Genomic DNA, 16,789 nt, shown 5'->3' with positions numbered 1-16,789 from the left:
CTGACGTTTACACCACTTTTGTCACCTTTAAAAACATTCACTAAGACAAATATACCTTTTAGTTGTAGATGACTTTCGGATGCGACTAATAGCATCCAAAAGTCGCATCAAATTAACTTTTGGATGCGACTAGTCGCATCCGATAGAGTCACCAGAAGGCCAAAAAAATCTCGCTCATTTTAGTGGGCATATTGAGTATCATGTGCGACTTGTCGCATCCTAAAGTCAAAATTTGAAGCGGAATTACGCCCCCCCCCCCCAAAATTTTTTTGTTCATTTAATGACGTGCTATTGTGTTTAAATTTTATTGTTTTTACACTTTCGAATGAGACTTGTTGCTTCCATTTGACTTTTGGAAGCGACTAATAGCATTCGACAGACTTTCGGATGCGACTTTGTCGCATCCAAATATTAGGTTTTTTTTTAATAAAACCCAGCTTCTCTTCTTCGTCTTCTTCATTTTGTCTTGGCCATAACCCACAGATCCACCGCCACCACATCCTCTCTCTTCTCCAACCTAGCACACCACTCCGACGATCGGTTCTTCGTCTCTCACCTCTCCGACGATCAGTTCTTCGCCTCTCCTCGATTGCCGGCCAATACCCAGAGATCCACTACGCACCACTATCAGCCTCTCTCTTCTCTACTCAATATCTCTCTTCTCAGACACTCCGACCACCACTACCACAGTCTCTAGCCGGCCGATCTCTGTATCAGTATTGTCTCTCTCTGTCTCAACCTCTCACAGAGCGCGTCACAACATCACAGTGTCGATCAGACCGCCGCCCAGAGCAGCGGCGTGGTGCTCTTCTTCCTCATCGCATCATGTGGTGCTCTTTTTCCTTACCAGCGCCAAGCCGAAGACCGTCTGAGTCTGAGCCAAAGACCGTCGTTGATTGTGGTGAGCTGAAGACTAGATCCCCGAGCCACAGAGGGTCCGAGACGTACATAGCCTCCGAACCCATCGTCGTTAAGCCCAAGCCTGGTCTTTCGTCGTCACTGAGCCCCAAGCTACAGCCTCCGTCCCTCATAGCCTCGTCCTCGTCGTCATTGTGCACCTCCTCGAAGCCAAACAGGTTAGTAAATATTATTAATTAGTTAGTTTGGTAAATTAGTTTAATTAATAATTTAGCTAATATATGTGTTAGTTTAATTAGTAAATTAATTAATTTTTTATATAAGTAGTGAGTACCTAGTCCTAATACCTTACCTCTCTACCCATGGCATCACCCACCTTCACACATCTACCCACATTCCCGAACATAAAGGGTGTGTTGAACGTTGGAACCGTCACATTGTCGAGACAAGACTTGGCCTTTTACATCATGCCTCACTTCCCACAAAATTTTGGTCCTATGCCTTTTCCACCGTGGTGTATTTCATAAACCGCATGCCCAAAGTGAACCTTCAAACAAATTTATAAGCGTCTTTTCGACATCAAACCCAACACTGTGAAATTACGTGTATTTGGATGTCTATGTTTCCCGTGGCTTCGTCTACATGCAAAACACAAACTCGATACTTGCTTACTCAAAGTGCGTTCCTTTGTTTCAATCTCTCTTCCAACAAAATCATAGTCTCTCACCATGTTTGTTTCGTGGAAACCGAGTTTCCCTATCTCGATAGCGCACCATCCATTTCATCACTATCTGACCCTTTGCTAACTGTTGAAATTGATCTAGGGTTAAGAAAAAATTTAACGCTTCTAGCAAGCGGCGGAAAATAAAAATTTTCTTTTTAACAAGAAAAAAATCCGAGACTCCTATCTAAAAGGTAGGCGGAATTTTGTGACAAGGATGTCACAAAATTCGTCTTCTTCGTCAAAGGTGGATCTCTGGAACTCCGATGGGGTTGTGCTTCTGACAGTCATCTCATCTCGCAGTGGGGTAGTCAGCCCTCCAAATTTCACGATGATCGGATTAAAGCAAGTATTTAAAATAAAATTACAAAAATCCTATATCATTTGAATTTTGGATTTAACAATAATTCTAGAAAAGCGAGAATAAAAAATCTATGATCAACAACGAATCACAATTCACATATCATATCATACTGAATTGAATGAATAACATATCATAATATAAATTCATAAAAACCATATTAAAATTAATTACTAGAACGAATCGATTAATTAAGTAATCAACTAGCTCTTATACCACTTGTTGGTGATTAATGCACCTTAAATAACCAATTAAATGCGGAAAAGAATAATTACGCTAACAATAGCTAATTATTAACATGGTTATTAAACAAGATCTAGATTACTTAATTAATTAATCATAAGAAACTTCATCAAGCAACCATATCAGATAAAAGACGAGTTTAAGAAAACTTACAGTTTTAGGCTCACGAACTGAAAGCTTTCACAATCCCTCTTCATCTTGAACGTACAAGCGTTCACATGATCAGATCTGGAACTCCTCCTTCAAGGACTCGATGTGATGACACCAAAGTCTTCCGAAACGTAATCTCCGAGGAAGATAAGACAAAAGAGTGGGCTTCGTTATATCTCACTAGATCTGGAAACGGAGTGTTTCCGATCTTTTTCTCTTATTTCTAAGAATGGAATTGAAGTAATTCCTAGGGGAATAAGATGAGGAAGAGTCGGCCAACTCAAGGAGAGAGAGAGCCCACAAAATTCCTTGGCAAATTAGGTTAAATTTTGATTCACATCAGCTCTTGTTTATAGCAGTTCAAAATGTATCTTTATAGAATATTCCAGAATATTCTAAAAGATATTATTTCCTTTTATTGTGTTCACACTAGTGGATTAAATCTCAGCCCTTCGATCTCAACAAGTGAATCCTATTTTTCCTCTCATCCATCAGATCAATATCTAGGATTTTATTTTATACAACAGTATAAAATATTTTCTCCTAAATATCCTCCTAATATTTAGCCTAAATATTAGGAGAGAATATAGGAAAATATATCTCATATTTATTCTCCTATATTTTAGGAACAGAAAAACAGAAAAAATACTGGTTACCACACCAGTGCAAAAAACGTCCAACACCGTAGGGGTAGGCGATTTTTTGCTTTTTCAAGGCCCAATAGATTTAAGCCCATTAAACACTTATTTACTTGTCCAACATTAAATAATAAGTTTATTTACTTGATCTAACAATAAATAAACAGCTTTACTAAAAATATTTATTTAATTCCCAAACCCTTTTTGGAATTTAATGTTGTCAATCACTATTACAGCAAGTGAGATTATAATAATAATACATACTATTATATTAACGTTCTTATCCGCATTTATCGAAGCCAAATCGGGGATGATTGACCTAGTAGGAGAAGCTTAACAATCTCAATAAAAGATAAAATATTCATTTTTCTTTTCTAATCGAATTGTCTAGTCCATTTCAATATTCCACCATGTAATCCAGGACTGAACCCAACTTTGATACTAGAATTATATTTACTCATCGTAACGAGTGTCCATTGATTTAGTCAGTACGTGATCATGACCCTCCGGGTTCTGCCCGTATCGAGATAGGTCAATTTGTTCCGTTATATCTTTCTCGTTACATATAAGCCCTAAACATCGTTGCTTCCCCAGCGAAAGATTCAACCGAACGTAAGCCAACTTCGGAAGTGTGCACAATCAATCGGTTCTGGAATCAACCGTTACGTGAGAGAACATTAACCTTCTTTCAGGAAGGCTAGATTCCGTATCTGTAAAACACTTCCCTTCTATGATCATGTCCCGAGTTTCCAAAACATCCATTTATTCAACCTTCATTGACCTTTAACGTGATGAATCAAAGAACCCAGTAACACGACATAGAAGTCCATGATCACTTCAGGATATTAGATCATGCGTCACTGTGACCATCATTTGTGACTCTGGCTAGTGTGTCGTAACGGTTCTTAAATGATATATCTACAGACAAGGTCTGTCCGGGTCGTACACTTACCACAAGTGCAGAATGCTCCCACTAAGTGAACAATTTTCACTTGTGTTCCACATATATGACTTTAGATAAGGCTTTCTAGGCACATATCAATCATCGACCAAGTTTTAGTTCACCGCTCGATCTCGATGCCCAACATGCGATTCAGTTTGATACGGAGACTATGGATGATAGTTGTTATTGATTTTGAATGTTATCAGACCTCAACCCACTAATCATATGATGCTAATAAAGTAACTTCTTATCTTATTTAGTAATCATCATCTTCTAGCGGGCAATATTCCTAACACGAACTTCTACGGGTGCGTATGTCATGTTTCTTGATGCATATCCGATATCTTGGTGGAACGTACAGTTGCTCGATCCTCCACCAAAGCCGAATATCGGGCGATCGTCTCTACTTTCGCTGAACTACAATGGATCAACAATTTGTTAGGTGATTTGCGTGTTCCTATGTCCTCGACACCGACGCTTTACTCGAACAACCTTGATGCTACGTATCTTTGTGCCGATTCGGTGTTCCACTCTTGCATGAAGCATTTAACAATTGATTATCACTTTTTTCGCGATCTAGTTCAGTCTTCCTCGCTTCAGGTTGTACACGTCCCTGCAAAAGAACATTAGCAGATGCTCTCACGAAGTCTCTTCCGCGCCCTCGTCTCCTTGACATTTGTGACAAGATTGGTGTCTCTTCACGTACACCATCTTGAGGGGGGCATATTATTGTTTAGTTACCTGATTGTGTATTTTGTATTTTACTTATATTCCCATGTACTGGTATATAAATACATTACTTCCTTTCAATAATATTTGAGAAATTCTTCTAATAGAAAATACCTATTGACACAAGAAAATAACATTTTAAACACGACACGGACTTAGGTCAGAATGAATCTAACACTAAGTACAGGTGTTCGCTCGTCTTGTGCATACTTCCGACATAAGGAAGAATATCGAGCACATTTAAAATCAAGCTTTTAATTGGCTCTTTCGAAAAACTCACAATGGTTGATGGAAAAATCCAAAAAACCGTGGTCTGGTAACCATGAACAAGATGAATTTTCAGCATGTATAGACAATAATCTAACAGGAAACCGCAACCGGGATGGTGGAAGCCGGTAAAACCATCTCCAATCCAAAATAAAACAAGTTCAACACCAACATAAAACAATCCCACAACTGAAATGGAGAAAAAAAAAATCCAAACACAAAAAAATAAAAAACAGAGACCCCCTTATTGTCCTCAAATCTGGACGAAATGGAGCCGACAACGTTGAAGACCGACACCACCGAGTGACATCGGTTCCACCAAGCCAACAAACTCCACCATGCCATTGATCTCTGTAATTCTGGTTGCTCAGGAAAGCAAGATGTCGTTCACAATGTTGAGACAATGTGTCCGACAACTTGTTTCAACACAAGTAATGAATAGATAACAAAGAGTATGAAAGAGTAAGAGACACACAAATTGGTTACTCAGTTCGGTGCAACGTCACCTACGTCTGGGGGCTCACAGCCAGTTGAAATGATTTCACTATAATGTAGTCAATAGTACAAATAGGACTTATATGAATACAACAAATATCAATGACCTAGAAACTATTACCACGAGTGATTACCAAGACCAGAGACTCCCCCTGAATTTGAGACATCTCTCAATTCCACTCTTCGAGCACTCCCCTATGCTCGGTGAACTTCAGTCTTCAACGCACGTGAAACTTCAATCACGTAAAGAAAAAACCCAAATCTCACAAACACTCAATTTTCTGGAATAGTATTTGAAGAATAACACCGCTCTTAAACAAAAAACAATTAGTTTCCCAATCCGCCAATCGTGCACGTCTAGGAACTCTAATTTTTTTTTGTTTAAAGTGTCAAGACTGCTAATGGGGGGAGTGCACGGCTATTATAGCAGTCATACATCTCTGGAAGTAAATCTACGGTTTCCTTACCCATACACGCGAGAAGATCACCAAGGAAAACTTCTGCGAAGCAATCTGGCAAAGCAGGAAACTTATCAGAAAAACAGTCTGCGCACAAGAAAAATGATGTCTCGACAAATGCTAAGGCATAAAGACCGACATCTTTCTTCAACGACTTGCACTAAAAAATAACGCCAACTCGAACGTATCAACAATCTCCATATGGAGCCGTAGAGCTCCACCCATGGCGACGAGCACCACCTAAAGCCGCAAACCACCACCCATAGCCGCATTTAAAGGGGCGTCGACTCTTTTGGGGAGAAGGCAAATCCGAGAACTTCCGACATCGAGAAAAAATCCAAAAGGAATGGTAGAGAAAAAAAAGCTTTCGGTCACCATTAACGACGGTGACGAAGCAAAATTAAACTTTAATCTCAACTCCTTTGAAACTAATATTTGTAAACCCCCCTCCCAGGTCGAACGATGAGCTCGTCTGAGGGCAAGCTTAGGGTCAACCCAGGAGGAGAGCGGCGCAAGGATGTTTTTTTTTTTTTTGACAGAGGCGCAAGGATGTTTAATGACTATTGTTTTTCTATGTTACAAAAATATGAAAAAAAAAAAGGAGTCGAAGTAATAAGAAAATATTAAGATAATATAATTTAAAATTACAAATACATTTAAGAATAATAATTATTTTTCTCAAACAAACGAAGAAACCGTAAGCTTTTGGTTACCTACCTACTAGGCTACTACCGCACGTTTCCGTATTAAGTAACTTTTCAGCCAATTTCTCGGCCAATAAATATCTTTTATTTATTTTTTGCTCAGAACAATTAATATCTTTTCATGCGAACACGCGTTCACACTTCACACCCGTACACGAATACACACCGTAGATCTCGTCTTGGCTCTTCCACACGTGTATGAGTTGAGTTAGTCAAGATATACACTCTTACCATACTATTTTTGTTTTCAGCGAAAAAAAAACCATACTAATTTTTATGGATTAAATTTGTGAAATAGGGTAATGATACAAGCAGTGAGGTCATCTCATCTGTCCTATTCTAAAGATGTATCCGTGCATTAATTTTGTGGTATGCATTGAGTTGAGTTAGTCCTATAAAATAATAAATAAGTACATAACGTTATAAAACACTTTCCTTCCTATAGACAAAGATTTCATAAAATTGCGAAAAAGAGATTCAATTCAGCAATATCCAAAATCAAATAACAAAAGATGGAACGCAGGAATTACTGGCTGGTGATACAAGTAGTGACGTCACTGCTGAGCATAACGGGGTTAATACCGTTGTCGGCGTCCGCATCGGAATCCACCAAATCGGCGGTGTTTCTTTCCCCGAAATTCGAGCTCGAACCGGGTTCGGTGGTCAACAAATACTTCATCGACGTCGAGTTCCCTCGAGGCCACATCGGCGTGAAGAGCTTCGACGCCGAGGTGGTCGACGAGTCTGGAAACCCCGTCCCTCTCCACGAGACCTACCTCCACCACTGGCTCATCGAGCCCTACCACGCGCCAACAAAGCGCGTCGTCAATGGGGCGGGACTCTCGTTCGTTCAAAACTCGGGCGTGTGCCAGGGCAACTTCCTCCGGCAGTACTTCGGGCTCGGCTCCGAGACGCGGAAGACGCCCACGCGCCTACCCGGGCCGTACGTGACCGAGGCCGGGAAGTTTGAGGACGAGCGGTGGATGCTGAACGTGCACGCGATCGACACGCGCGGCGCCGAGGACAAGCTTGGGTGCACGGAGTGTCGGTGCGACCTGTACAACGTGACGGTGGGTTTGAAGGCGGGTTATAAGGGAGGCTTGTTTTGTTGCAAAGACCGGTCTCGGTGCAGGCTCAGAGAAGGCGGTCATGGCCGTGACGGGAAGAGAACCCTGTTTCTCCGGTACACCGTCACTTGGGTTGACTGGTCAAACTCTGTTTTGCCTGTCGAGATCTATATTTTGGACGTTACTGACACCAATGATGACCATAAGAATGGAGCTCACGCCCATCATAAATGCCATGTAAGTTCTGATTCGATAGGGATGTTTGGCTTTACTTGTTCTTGAAAAATATGGTTTCGTTTTTTTTAAAAAAAAAAAAAAAAAAAAACCCCTAAATTGACTACTCTGTCTGTTCTTAGAAAACATTTACCTTTGGTATAAAAATTACTCTCAATATTATTGTGTAACAAAGATGTAAACAGATCAGAAACCAACGAAAACATCAAAATCTTGTTTTCAAATTTGTTTTGAGTTCTCTTTTGGTCTGATTTATTTAAGCATTAATTTTTGTTAAAAATGTCACGAAATTGGCAAATTCGAAGAGTTAGTCATGACCTCTTTAAAGAAACAAATGATACATCTCCTATCGAATCGATGTGAACAACTTCCTGATAGTTTTGTTAGATAAATATTATTATAGCAAACCAGTCACTTCTAGTAAACTTGTTAGCTTATGTTTGTATTTTATTTATAAAAACAGAACATATATTTTTATGGGGCATGTTTTGTGATTTATTCTTCGACGGTTAATATTCTCATTTTGTCGCATCAGGTCGAGTATGAAGTTGCGGAATCTTGCGACGCAAGTAACAACTGTGTCGACACAAGGAGGAACACGGTGAAGATCCCGAGAGGCGGACACGTTGTATACGCCGTTTCTCACCAACACACTGGCGGAATCGGCTCTACCTTATACGGAGAGGCAAGCTCTTATTCATTTATCTTATTTTAGTTGTTTGAAAAATCGAAATGGCATTTCATAATGAAGCTCTTTTGACATGATGGTTATACATTGTAATTGGGGTTTCAGGATGGGAGGGTGTTGTGCGAGTCGAACCCGATTTACGGGCGGGGAAATGAAGCCGGTGACGAAGAGGGCTACATCGTGGGGATGTCAGTGTGTTATCCAGAACTGGGGTCGGTGAAGATTCTCGACGGGGAGTCTCTACTTCTCGAGGCTCGATATAATAGCAGCCGAGAACACACCGGAGTTATGTCTCTTTTCTACGTTGTTGTCGCGGACAAGCTGCCCAATCCCGAGCCACTGGCCGAGCCTACGCTTGTTGGCCGATACGCAAAATGGTTTTGAAGAGTTTAAAATTTTGTTTGTGGCCTAGTGTGTGGGTTAATTACATTGGTATATGGAATTAAGTTTTGTTAATTAAGCATACTGATCAAGATACACTACGGCATAATGTTAACGTGAAGTCCAATAGATTTTCTATTGGAATTTGCAACTGGCTAAGCCTATTCAAGTTTAAGAATTTTATTTTGTCGTTGCAGATTTTTATTTTTATTTTTAGTCAATCTACTTATGTGGCACATTATTTATACCATTTTTACCCTTATTGATTAGTTAATATAATTTATTTTCGTAATTAATAAAATCTAATTTATTATTCAAAATCCTTAATTATTAGGATCTCAGTTATCTCTCTCTCTCTCTACTTTCACGTTTACTCTCTCTCTCTCTCTCTCTCTCTCTCTCTCGCACTACTACAAATTCACATTTCTAGTGCGGAAGGGTATTAGGTGCGACATATCGCATCTAATATTCGCACCTAAGCCAATATTAGATGCGACATGTCGCACCGGATACTCCGTCAGATGACTAAAAATTTCGCTAATGTTTAGTGGTATCCGGTGCGACATTGTCGCACCTGATGTGTTTTTGTCGCTCCTATTACTTTTAGGTGCGACAAAGTCGCACCAAATACCATTAGGTGCGACTAATGTCACACCTAATAGTTTTAAAATTTAAAGTTGCCAGGCATATTCCCCCTAAATTTTTCGGGTTTGGGATTTCATATCCGATGCGACAGTTGGTGCGACATGTCGTACCGGATATTATTATTAGGTGCGACATCGTCGCATCTAATAGTTTTAGGGGTTTAAAAACCCCAAACGCCTTCTTCTTCTTCCTTGATCGAAATTTTCTTCAAGTTTTGCCGACCCTCCTTTGCCGAAGTTGCGTCCTCCGACACCTCGCTGCCCCACCACCCGTCGTCCTTCCTTTGCCCGCCGCGTCCAACCTCGCCGTCCTCCTCCAAGGTACGTCTCTCTCTCTCTCTCTCCCCATCTCTCTTTCAATCTCACTCAGCTCTCTCTCCATCTCCGACCAGTTTGTCCCGCCCCGCCGCCTGCGACCCCCACTCCGGCGCCGTGACCAGCCCGCCGCCCCGCTGCCCCACCGCCCCGCCACCAGCGCCGCTGCCCTGGCCGCCCCTCGTCAATCCCTGCCGCCCCGCTGCCCCACCGCCCCGCCACCCTGATGCCCCGCGTCCAGCCCCGCCGCCCCGGTACGTCTCTCTCTCTCTCTCACCTTTATCCCCATCTCACTCTGTCTCTCTGCAGGTTCGTCCCGCTCCCAACGACCAGCCCCGCTCGCCGCCCGTGAACAGCCCGCTTGTCGACACCGACTTGCCGCAGCCCGGGACCAGCCCGCCGCCCCGCTGCCCCGCCACCAGCGCCGCTGCCCTGCCCGCCCCTCGTCAATCCCTGCCGCCTCGCCGCCCCGCTGCCCCACCGCCCTGCCACCCCGCTGTCCCGCGTCGAACCCCGCCGCCCCGGTACGTCTCTCTCTCTCTCTCTCTCTCTCACCTTTAGGACCCATCAGGAGGAGAGCGTGATCCCCCGCAGATGCCGAGGAAGAAGCAGGGACCAACGACTGGCCTCGATTCTGCGAGAGCTGGTGTTGGGACCCCTGGGGCGAACATAGTTCGCTACGATCAGACACATCAGGCGTTCTACCAAGACGTCAGGGAGCAAAATACGTTGATCGGGACGTTCCAAAACCGATTAGGAAACCTGATCAAGAGTACCATTCCAGTCGACCTCCCAGACTGGAATCATGTGCCTGCGCAAAGTGTGGCGGCTCTTATGAACTCGATTCATAACGAGTACCGCTTCGTTTACGCTCATCCCGACACTGGCGAGCTTGTGCCTGTAGATCCTATTTACAACGAGATTGATATGGCTATCATTCGCGATGCAAAGAGGATGCGCCGTGGCCAGAAGTCGAGGTTGTCGCTGTTGGTGAATCAAGCTCACATCAGACACGAACAATTGCTCTGATGCGACACGTTGGAGATGATTCTACCATATAACCATATTAATGCGGAAAAATAATTAATTACGCTGATCATAAGCTAATTAAATTATGGTTATAATTAACAAGATCTAGTTATGTTTAATTAATTTAATTCACGAGAGCATATTTATCAAGCAACCGATTTGAGCGAAAAACGAATACTTACATTGATTTTCAGTTCAGCTACAGAACGCTCCTAAACCAATCGCGTACTCCTTGCGTCGTCTTGATGAAGGACTCGAGGATGACACCTTAGTCTTCCGAAACGTAATCTCCGAGACGAATAAGAAAGATGAGTGGGCACAGTCTTTATCTCACTAGATCACGAAACTAGGTGTTTCGAGATCTCTCTCTTATTTTACTAAGAATGGAAACGAATTTCCGAGGGGAAGGAGAGGCAGAAGTGCACGGCCAAGGTAGGCTAGAGTGCACGAAATTTTTCTAAAAAAATTGCTTTTTCTTGCCTTCTCATGAACCCCTATTTATAGTAGTAAAAGGAGATATTCATGGAATCTTCCAGAATATTTTATTTCCTTTTATTGTGTTCACACTGGTGGATTAAATCTAGGCCCTTGGATCTCAACAAGTGAATCCTATTTTTTCTCTCATCCATCAGATCAATATCTATGGGATATTATTCTCTATTTAAATAGAGAATATTTTATTTAGTGAGAGAATAAAGGAGAATATATTATTTCCCTTTTAAATATATTCTCATATATTCTCCTAAATACTTTCCTTTAAATAACTAAGGAGAAAATATTGGTAAATACCAATATTATAAAAATCGGTTTTTAGGCACACGACCAATGGGAATTTGCGCAACTCCCATGCCAAAATTCCCAAATCCGATTTTCATATTTTGTGCAAGGCCCAATTGCTTAAAACCCAATTAATCATTTATTTACTTGGTCCAACAATAAACAAATAATTAATAATTGTTTATTTACTTGATCAAACAATAAATAAACAATTCTACCATAAATATTTATTTAATTATGCGAATACCCGTTTTCCAGAATTAATGCTGTCAATCACAATTACAACAAGTGAGATTAATAATGATAAACATTATTATACGAAAGTTCTTATCCGCCTTTATCAGAGCCGAATCGAGGACTATGGACCTAGTAATAGAAGCTTAACAAATCCGATGATAAAGACGAAATAGTCATTTCTATTTTTCCATCGATTCGTCTAATCTTGGTCAAATACTCCACCTTGTAAGCCAAGACTGAACTCTCCTTTATACTAGAATTATATTTACTCATCGTGACGAGTGTCCACTGATATAGTCAGTTCGTGATCAAGATCCTCCAGGTTCAACCCGTGTCAAGAGAAGTCAATTTTTCCGTTATACTTCTCTTGATACATATCAGCCCTAAGCATTGTTGCTTCCCCAACGAAAGATTCTTTCGACGTTACTTACTTCGAAAGTGCTAGCAATCTATCGGTTCTGGAATCAACCCTTAGGTGAGAGAACATTAACCTTCTTTCAGGAAGGCTGGATTCCGTATCTGTAAATCATTTCCCACTCGAATTATGCTCCGAGAAAACTCCCAAGACATAAGCTGTGATTAGCATGAATAGCCTTTTAGCGAATGAGTCAAAGAGCTCAGTAACATAACCTAGTGTCCATCATCACTTCATGATTTAGATCAAGTCTCACCGTGACCATCATAGTGGCCTCCGTTAGTGTGTCGTAACGGTCCTTAAACGACACATCTACAACCAAGGCATGTCCAAGTCGTACACTTACCACAAGTGTAGAATGCTCACACATAGTGATCAGCCTTCACCTATGTGTTCCACATATATGACTTTAGATATAGCTTTCCAGGCGTATATCAGTCATCGACCTCGTTTTAGCTCACCGCCCGAACTCAGGTGCCCAGCACGTGACTCAGTTTAATACGGAGGCTATGGAAAATAGTTTTTATTGATTCTAATTGTTTATAACTCAACCCACTAATCATATAATGCTAATAAAGTAATTTTATTATCGAATTTAGTAATCATTTATTCATTATCTTCAAGCGGGCAATATTCCCAACAGTCGCAACTCTTCTTCAAGACATTTTGCGGGAGTAAGGATCTCGCTAAAAACGAAACTCCCGAAGGCTATAACTAGGAAGCCTGGTTGAAAGCAATAGAGACGTTCGACTCGCCGGAGCATAAGGTATGAGTTGAACTTCCGATGGTTATTTGAATTTCTTAATATTGAACTTAACAAATTTATGTCTCGCAGGCAAAGTCTGTCCGCAACCGGGAAAATTCGAAGAAGAAGAAGAAGAAGACGGAGGCGAGATAAGGGTCGCTTAGTTTTTTTGGTCATCGCTCGAGGAACGTAAGTCGCTTAATATTAATATGCAATATATATGTGATTCATATTTTAATGTTGAAAAATTACAGCGAAGGGAAGATGGGACTATAGGCTCGGCTTTAGTGATATGGTCAGAAAAACACCATGACGCTAAGGGATCATGGATGACGGACTTCGCGAAGTCGCAATTACTTAAATTATTCTTATCTGATAAGTTTTTTGTGGTTTTTTTTAAGGATCAAATCACCGCCCAAACGTTAGATATTTTGCCGCAAGCGGCGGAGCAAAACACCGTGATCTCCCAAGAAGATGTAGAGATGTACGCGATGCGCGACGTTTTGGGAGTATGCAGAGACTGGGAAGTCGGTTTAGGGCCTTCGATCCCAAGGTCATCGCTGGGTGTTGCCCAAATGGATGCCCAATAAGCCGAGCTGCAGGAGATGCGCAACAGATCGCCTTCCTCAGCCATATGCACAACCAGCCTCCCACGACTCCCCAACCTCTGTCTGCATCGCAACCAGGTGGGACTGATCAGCAGACGCCAGGTTCCACGCCGGGTTCTACGCCTAGTTCTATGGATTTCTTGCGAGACCGTCCTTACGGAAGCGGCGGAGCGAGCGGCAGCGCGTCAGGCAGGGTGGACGAGGACGCGGAAGCGGTTCCCAAAGTTATGGCAACTTATTCGGTAGAGGGAATTCTACTATCGATAAGTCTTATAGGAAAAAAAATTAGGAATTAATTTTTTCGCTTTTTTAGAATGAATTTGTATTTTTAATTAAGAATTCTATTTTCAGAATATTATTTCTAATTAATTTAGAATTTTGTTAATTAATTTTTATTTAATTCTAAATGAATTTTGATTTAATTTTCTAATTTTGTAATTTTTTTTAATTAAAAAAACATATTCGGTGCGACAATATAATGGCGGGAACGTTATTAGGTGCGACAATGTCGCACCCGATATGAGTTTACCCGTCAATTTCATTAAATTTGGCAGAAAAATAGCTTGAACATTTGGTGCGACATGTCACACCTAAAAGTGTCGCACCTAAAGGTATGATTAATAGGTGCGACATGTCGCACCTAATGCCTTTAGCGACGGGCCTTTAGGTGCGACTTAGTCGCACCTAATAAACTTTTAGGTGCGACATTTTATGTATCTGGTACGACATACTTCGCACCGGATGACGATTTTTGTCCTAGTATCGTCACATTTTTTTAGCTATGGATAAAGATCAAAAACATTAAAAGCACAAATAATAATCGTTAATAGGTTTTTGCTTTAACTAATAGTCGGTAATAACTGTTAATAATTTTCTACCAGAAAGCTATTATCAATTATTACCGACTATTAACTACGATGCTGTTGTTTTTTTTACTTCCGTCATAGTTAAAAATGTAATGAAGAGATAGAGATAGAGAGAGAGAGAGTATTTAGGTATAGATAAATTATTTTTCAATTAATTTATTTTTTACAAAGAATGAGGAGAAAAAAATAAGGATAATTTTGTCTTATTGCATTAAAGATCAGCTAATTACCAAATATATGTATACAAATGCGCCACTTCCCATTAGGCTTTTTAACCATGACCACGTTGGCCACCCACTTGGGGTACTTGGCTTCTCGGATGAAGCCAGCGGAGAGAAGCTTTTTGACATCTTCATTTATCGCTAGGTATCGTTCAGGGTTGAACGCGTCTAGCTTGTACCTTCTCAATGATGTTTTTATCGTCATTTAATCGGTGCACAATCACATCGGCGTCTATACCAGGCATGTCTGCATGTGTCCACGCAAAGACACCCTTAAACTCCCGAAGGAAGGACGCGAGTTGAGTTTTGATGGCGAGAGGGAGTTGTGCACCGATCTTCACAACCTGGTCAGGCTTAGCTTCGTCGAGAACGATCGAAGTGAGATCCTCGGGGGTGTCCACTTTCAACCTCTCGATTTCGTCACGGGGGTCTAGTTCCCCGAGCTGCCGTGCGTCCTTTTGATCACACAGGTAGTCGTCTTCTAGCTGGTAGATCGTGTTAACCTTTTTTTCAGCGGGCTCGCCATCCACGCCCTGGACGTAGCATATCCTTGCTTGGGTTTGATCGCCAGCCATGACGCCAATTCCCTCCTCGGTAGGGAATTTCACCAGTAGGTGATATGTGGATGTGATGGCCCTTAGTCTGTTCAATGTGGGTCGCCCAATGATTACATTGTAGGGCGACTCCTGGTCGACCACAAGAAATGGGACCATGTGAACGACTTCGATACCTCCGGTAGTTCCGAAGGTGACCGGTAAATCAATGATTCCTTCGGTCATGACCTTTTCTCCCATGAACCCAAACAGAGGTGTCTCGGTTGGGATGGGGCAGAGCCCCCCGAGCTTCATGAACTCTAGGGTGGTCTTAAAGATTATATCGGTTGCGCTGCCGTTATCGATAAGAACTCTCTTCACCAGGTTGTTGGCCACCTGGGCTTTAAGGACTATAGCGCCATTATGCAGGTGCACAACTCGCTTGGCCTCTTCATTGGTGAACTATATCATATCGTGTCGTACGGACGGAGGTTCCTCATAGGTGAGGTTAACCTGCCCGGCAAGGCCTTCTTGAGAGGCAGCCCTGAGAAGCTTTTTTCTTTGCCGGGCTGAATCCCCGTCTTGCAACCCACCTAGTATGGTGGTGACGACGTGGAGTTGCGCATCGGCCGTAGTCGCGACTGCGGTGCGGTCGGTGTTAGTGTTGGTTCCTCCACCTTTCTCAAGCTGTGGCCTGTTGTTGGCCAGGACCGCAGCACCTATCATGCGAAGGACAAACTCTTTGAGTTTGCCCTTTTGGATTAATGTCTCAATTTGCCTCTTAAGATGGAAGCATTGAGCGGTCATGTGACCGTATTCCTGGTGGAACTCGCAATAACGGGACCGGTCGCGAGATGCGGGGCCGCCCTTCATTGGAGTTGGAGCAGTGAACTTGTCACGCGCCACAGCGTAGATTTGCTCTACCAGGGCGTTCAAAGGGGTGTAATGTGAGTAGTCTCTGAAGTTGCTCGCAAGACACGGCTTTTGAGACGTAGGGGGTCGGCTTTCGGAAGCTTGACCTCCCTTATTCACTCTTTTGCATGGGTTGCCTGGCTCGTTGCCGGACTCATCCCGACGGCGGGAGCTTTTGTTGTTGCTCCTGCGGCCGTCGAGGTAATCTTCTATTCCCATGAAGGTTTTGGCTCGGTTCATTAACTCGGCCATCGTGGAAGGGACTCTGCCGACGACGGACTTTAGGAAGTCCCCAGTGCGCAAGCCCTCAATGATGGCTGTAATTGCGTCACTGTCGTCAAAGCAGTCAACCTTGTTCGATTCCGCGGTGAATCGGGTGAGGTACTGTCTCAAGGACTCGTTATTCTCTTGCCTGATTGACCATAAGTACATCTTGGTCTTCTTTTGGACCATCGCTGTAGCAAATCGTGCTAGGAACATGTCCTTTAGGTCTTTGAACGATTGGATGCTCCCTGGTCTTAAATTCTTAAACCACTCAAAATCGGGTTCG

At 42.3% G+C, this 16,789-nt stretch overlaps 1 protein-coding gene across 1 annotated transcript; it reads left to right on the top strand.

Moving 5' to 3' along the window:
• The first annotated feature begins 6,972 nt into the window (after positions 1-6,972).
• LOC149401269 (stress up-regulated Nod 19 protein) lies at positions 6,973-9,153 on the top strand. Its single transcript, XM_089612614.1, has 3 exons — positions 6,973-7,871; positions 8,404-8,553; positions 8,662-9,153. The coding sequence occupies exons 1-3, from the start codon at positions 7,080-7,082 to the stop codon at positions 8,938-8,940; spliced, it is 1,221 nt and encodes a 406-aa protein (XP_089468740.1). The 5' UTR covers positions 6,973-7,079; the 3' UTR covers positions 8,941-9,153.
• Positions 9,154-16,789: the final 7,636 nt, after the last annotated feature.

This window comes from Urtica dioica, chromosome 4 (genome assembly GCF_054948205.1).
Source record: "Urtica dioica subsp. dioica isolate 48M chromosome 4, U.dioica_male_clone48M_v1_H2, whole genome shotgun sequence".
Classification (NCBI taxonomy): Eukaryota; Viridiplantae; Streptophyta; class Magnoliopsida; order Rosales; family Urticaceae; genus Urtica; species Urtica dioica.
This window is presented reverse-complemented; position numbering and strand designations above follow the sequence as displayed.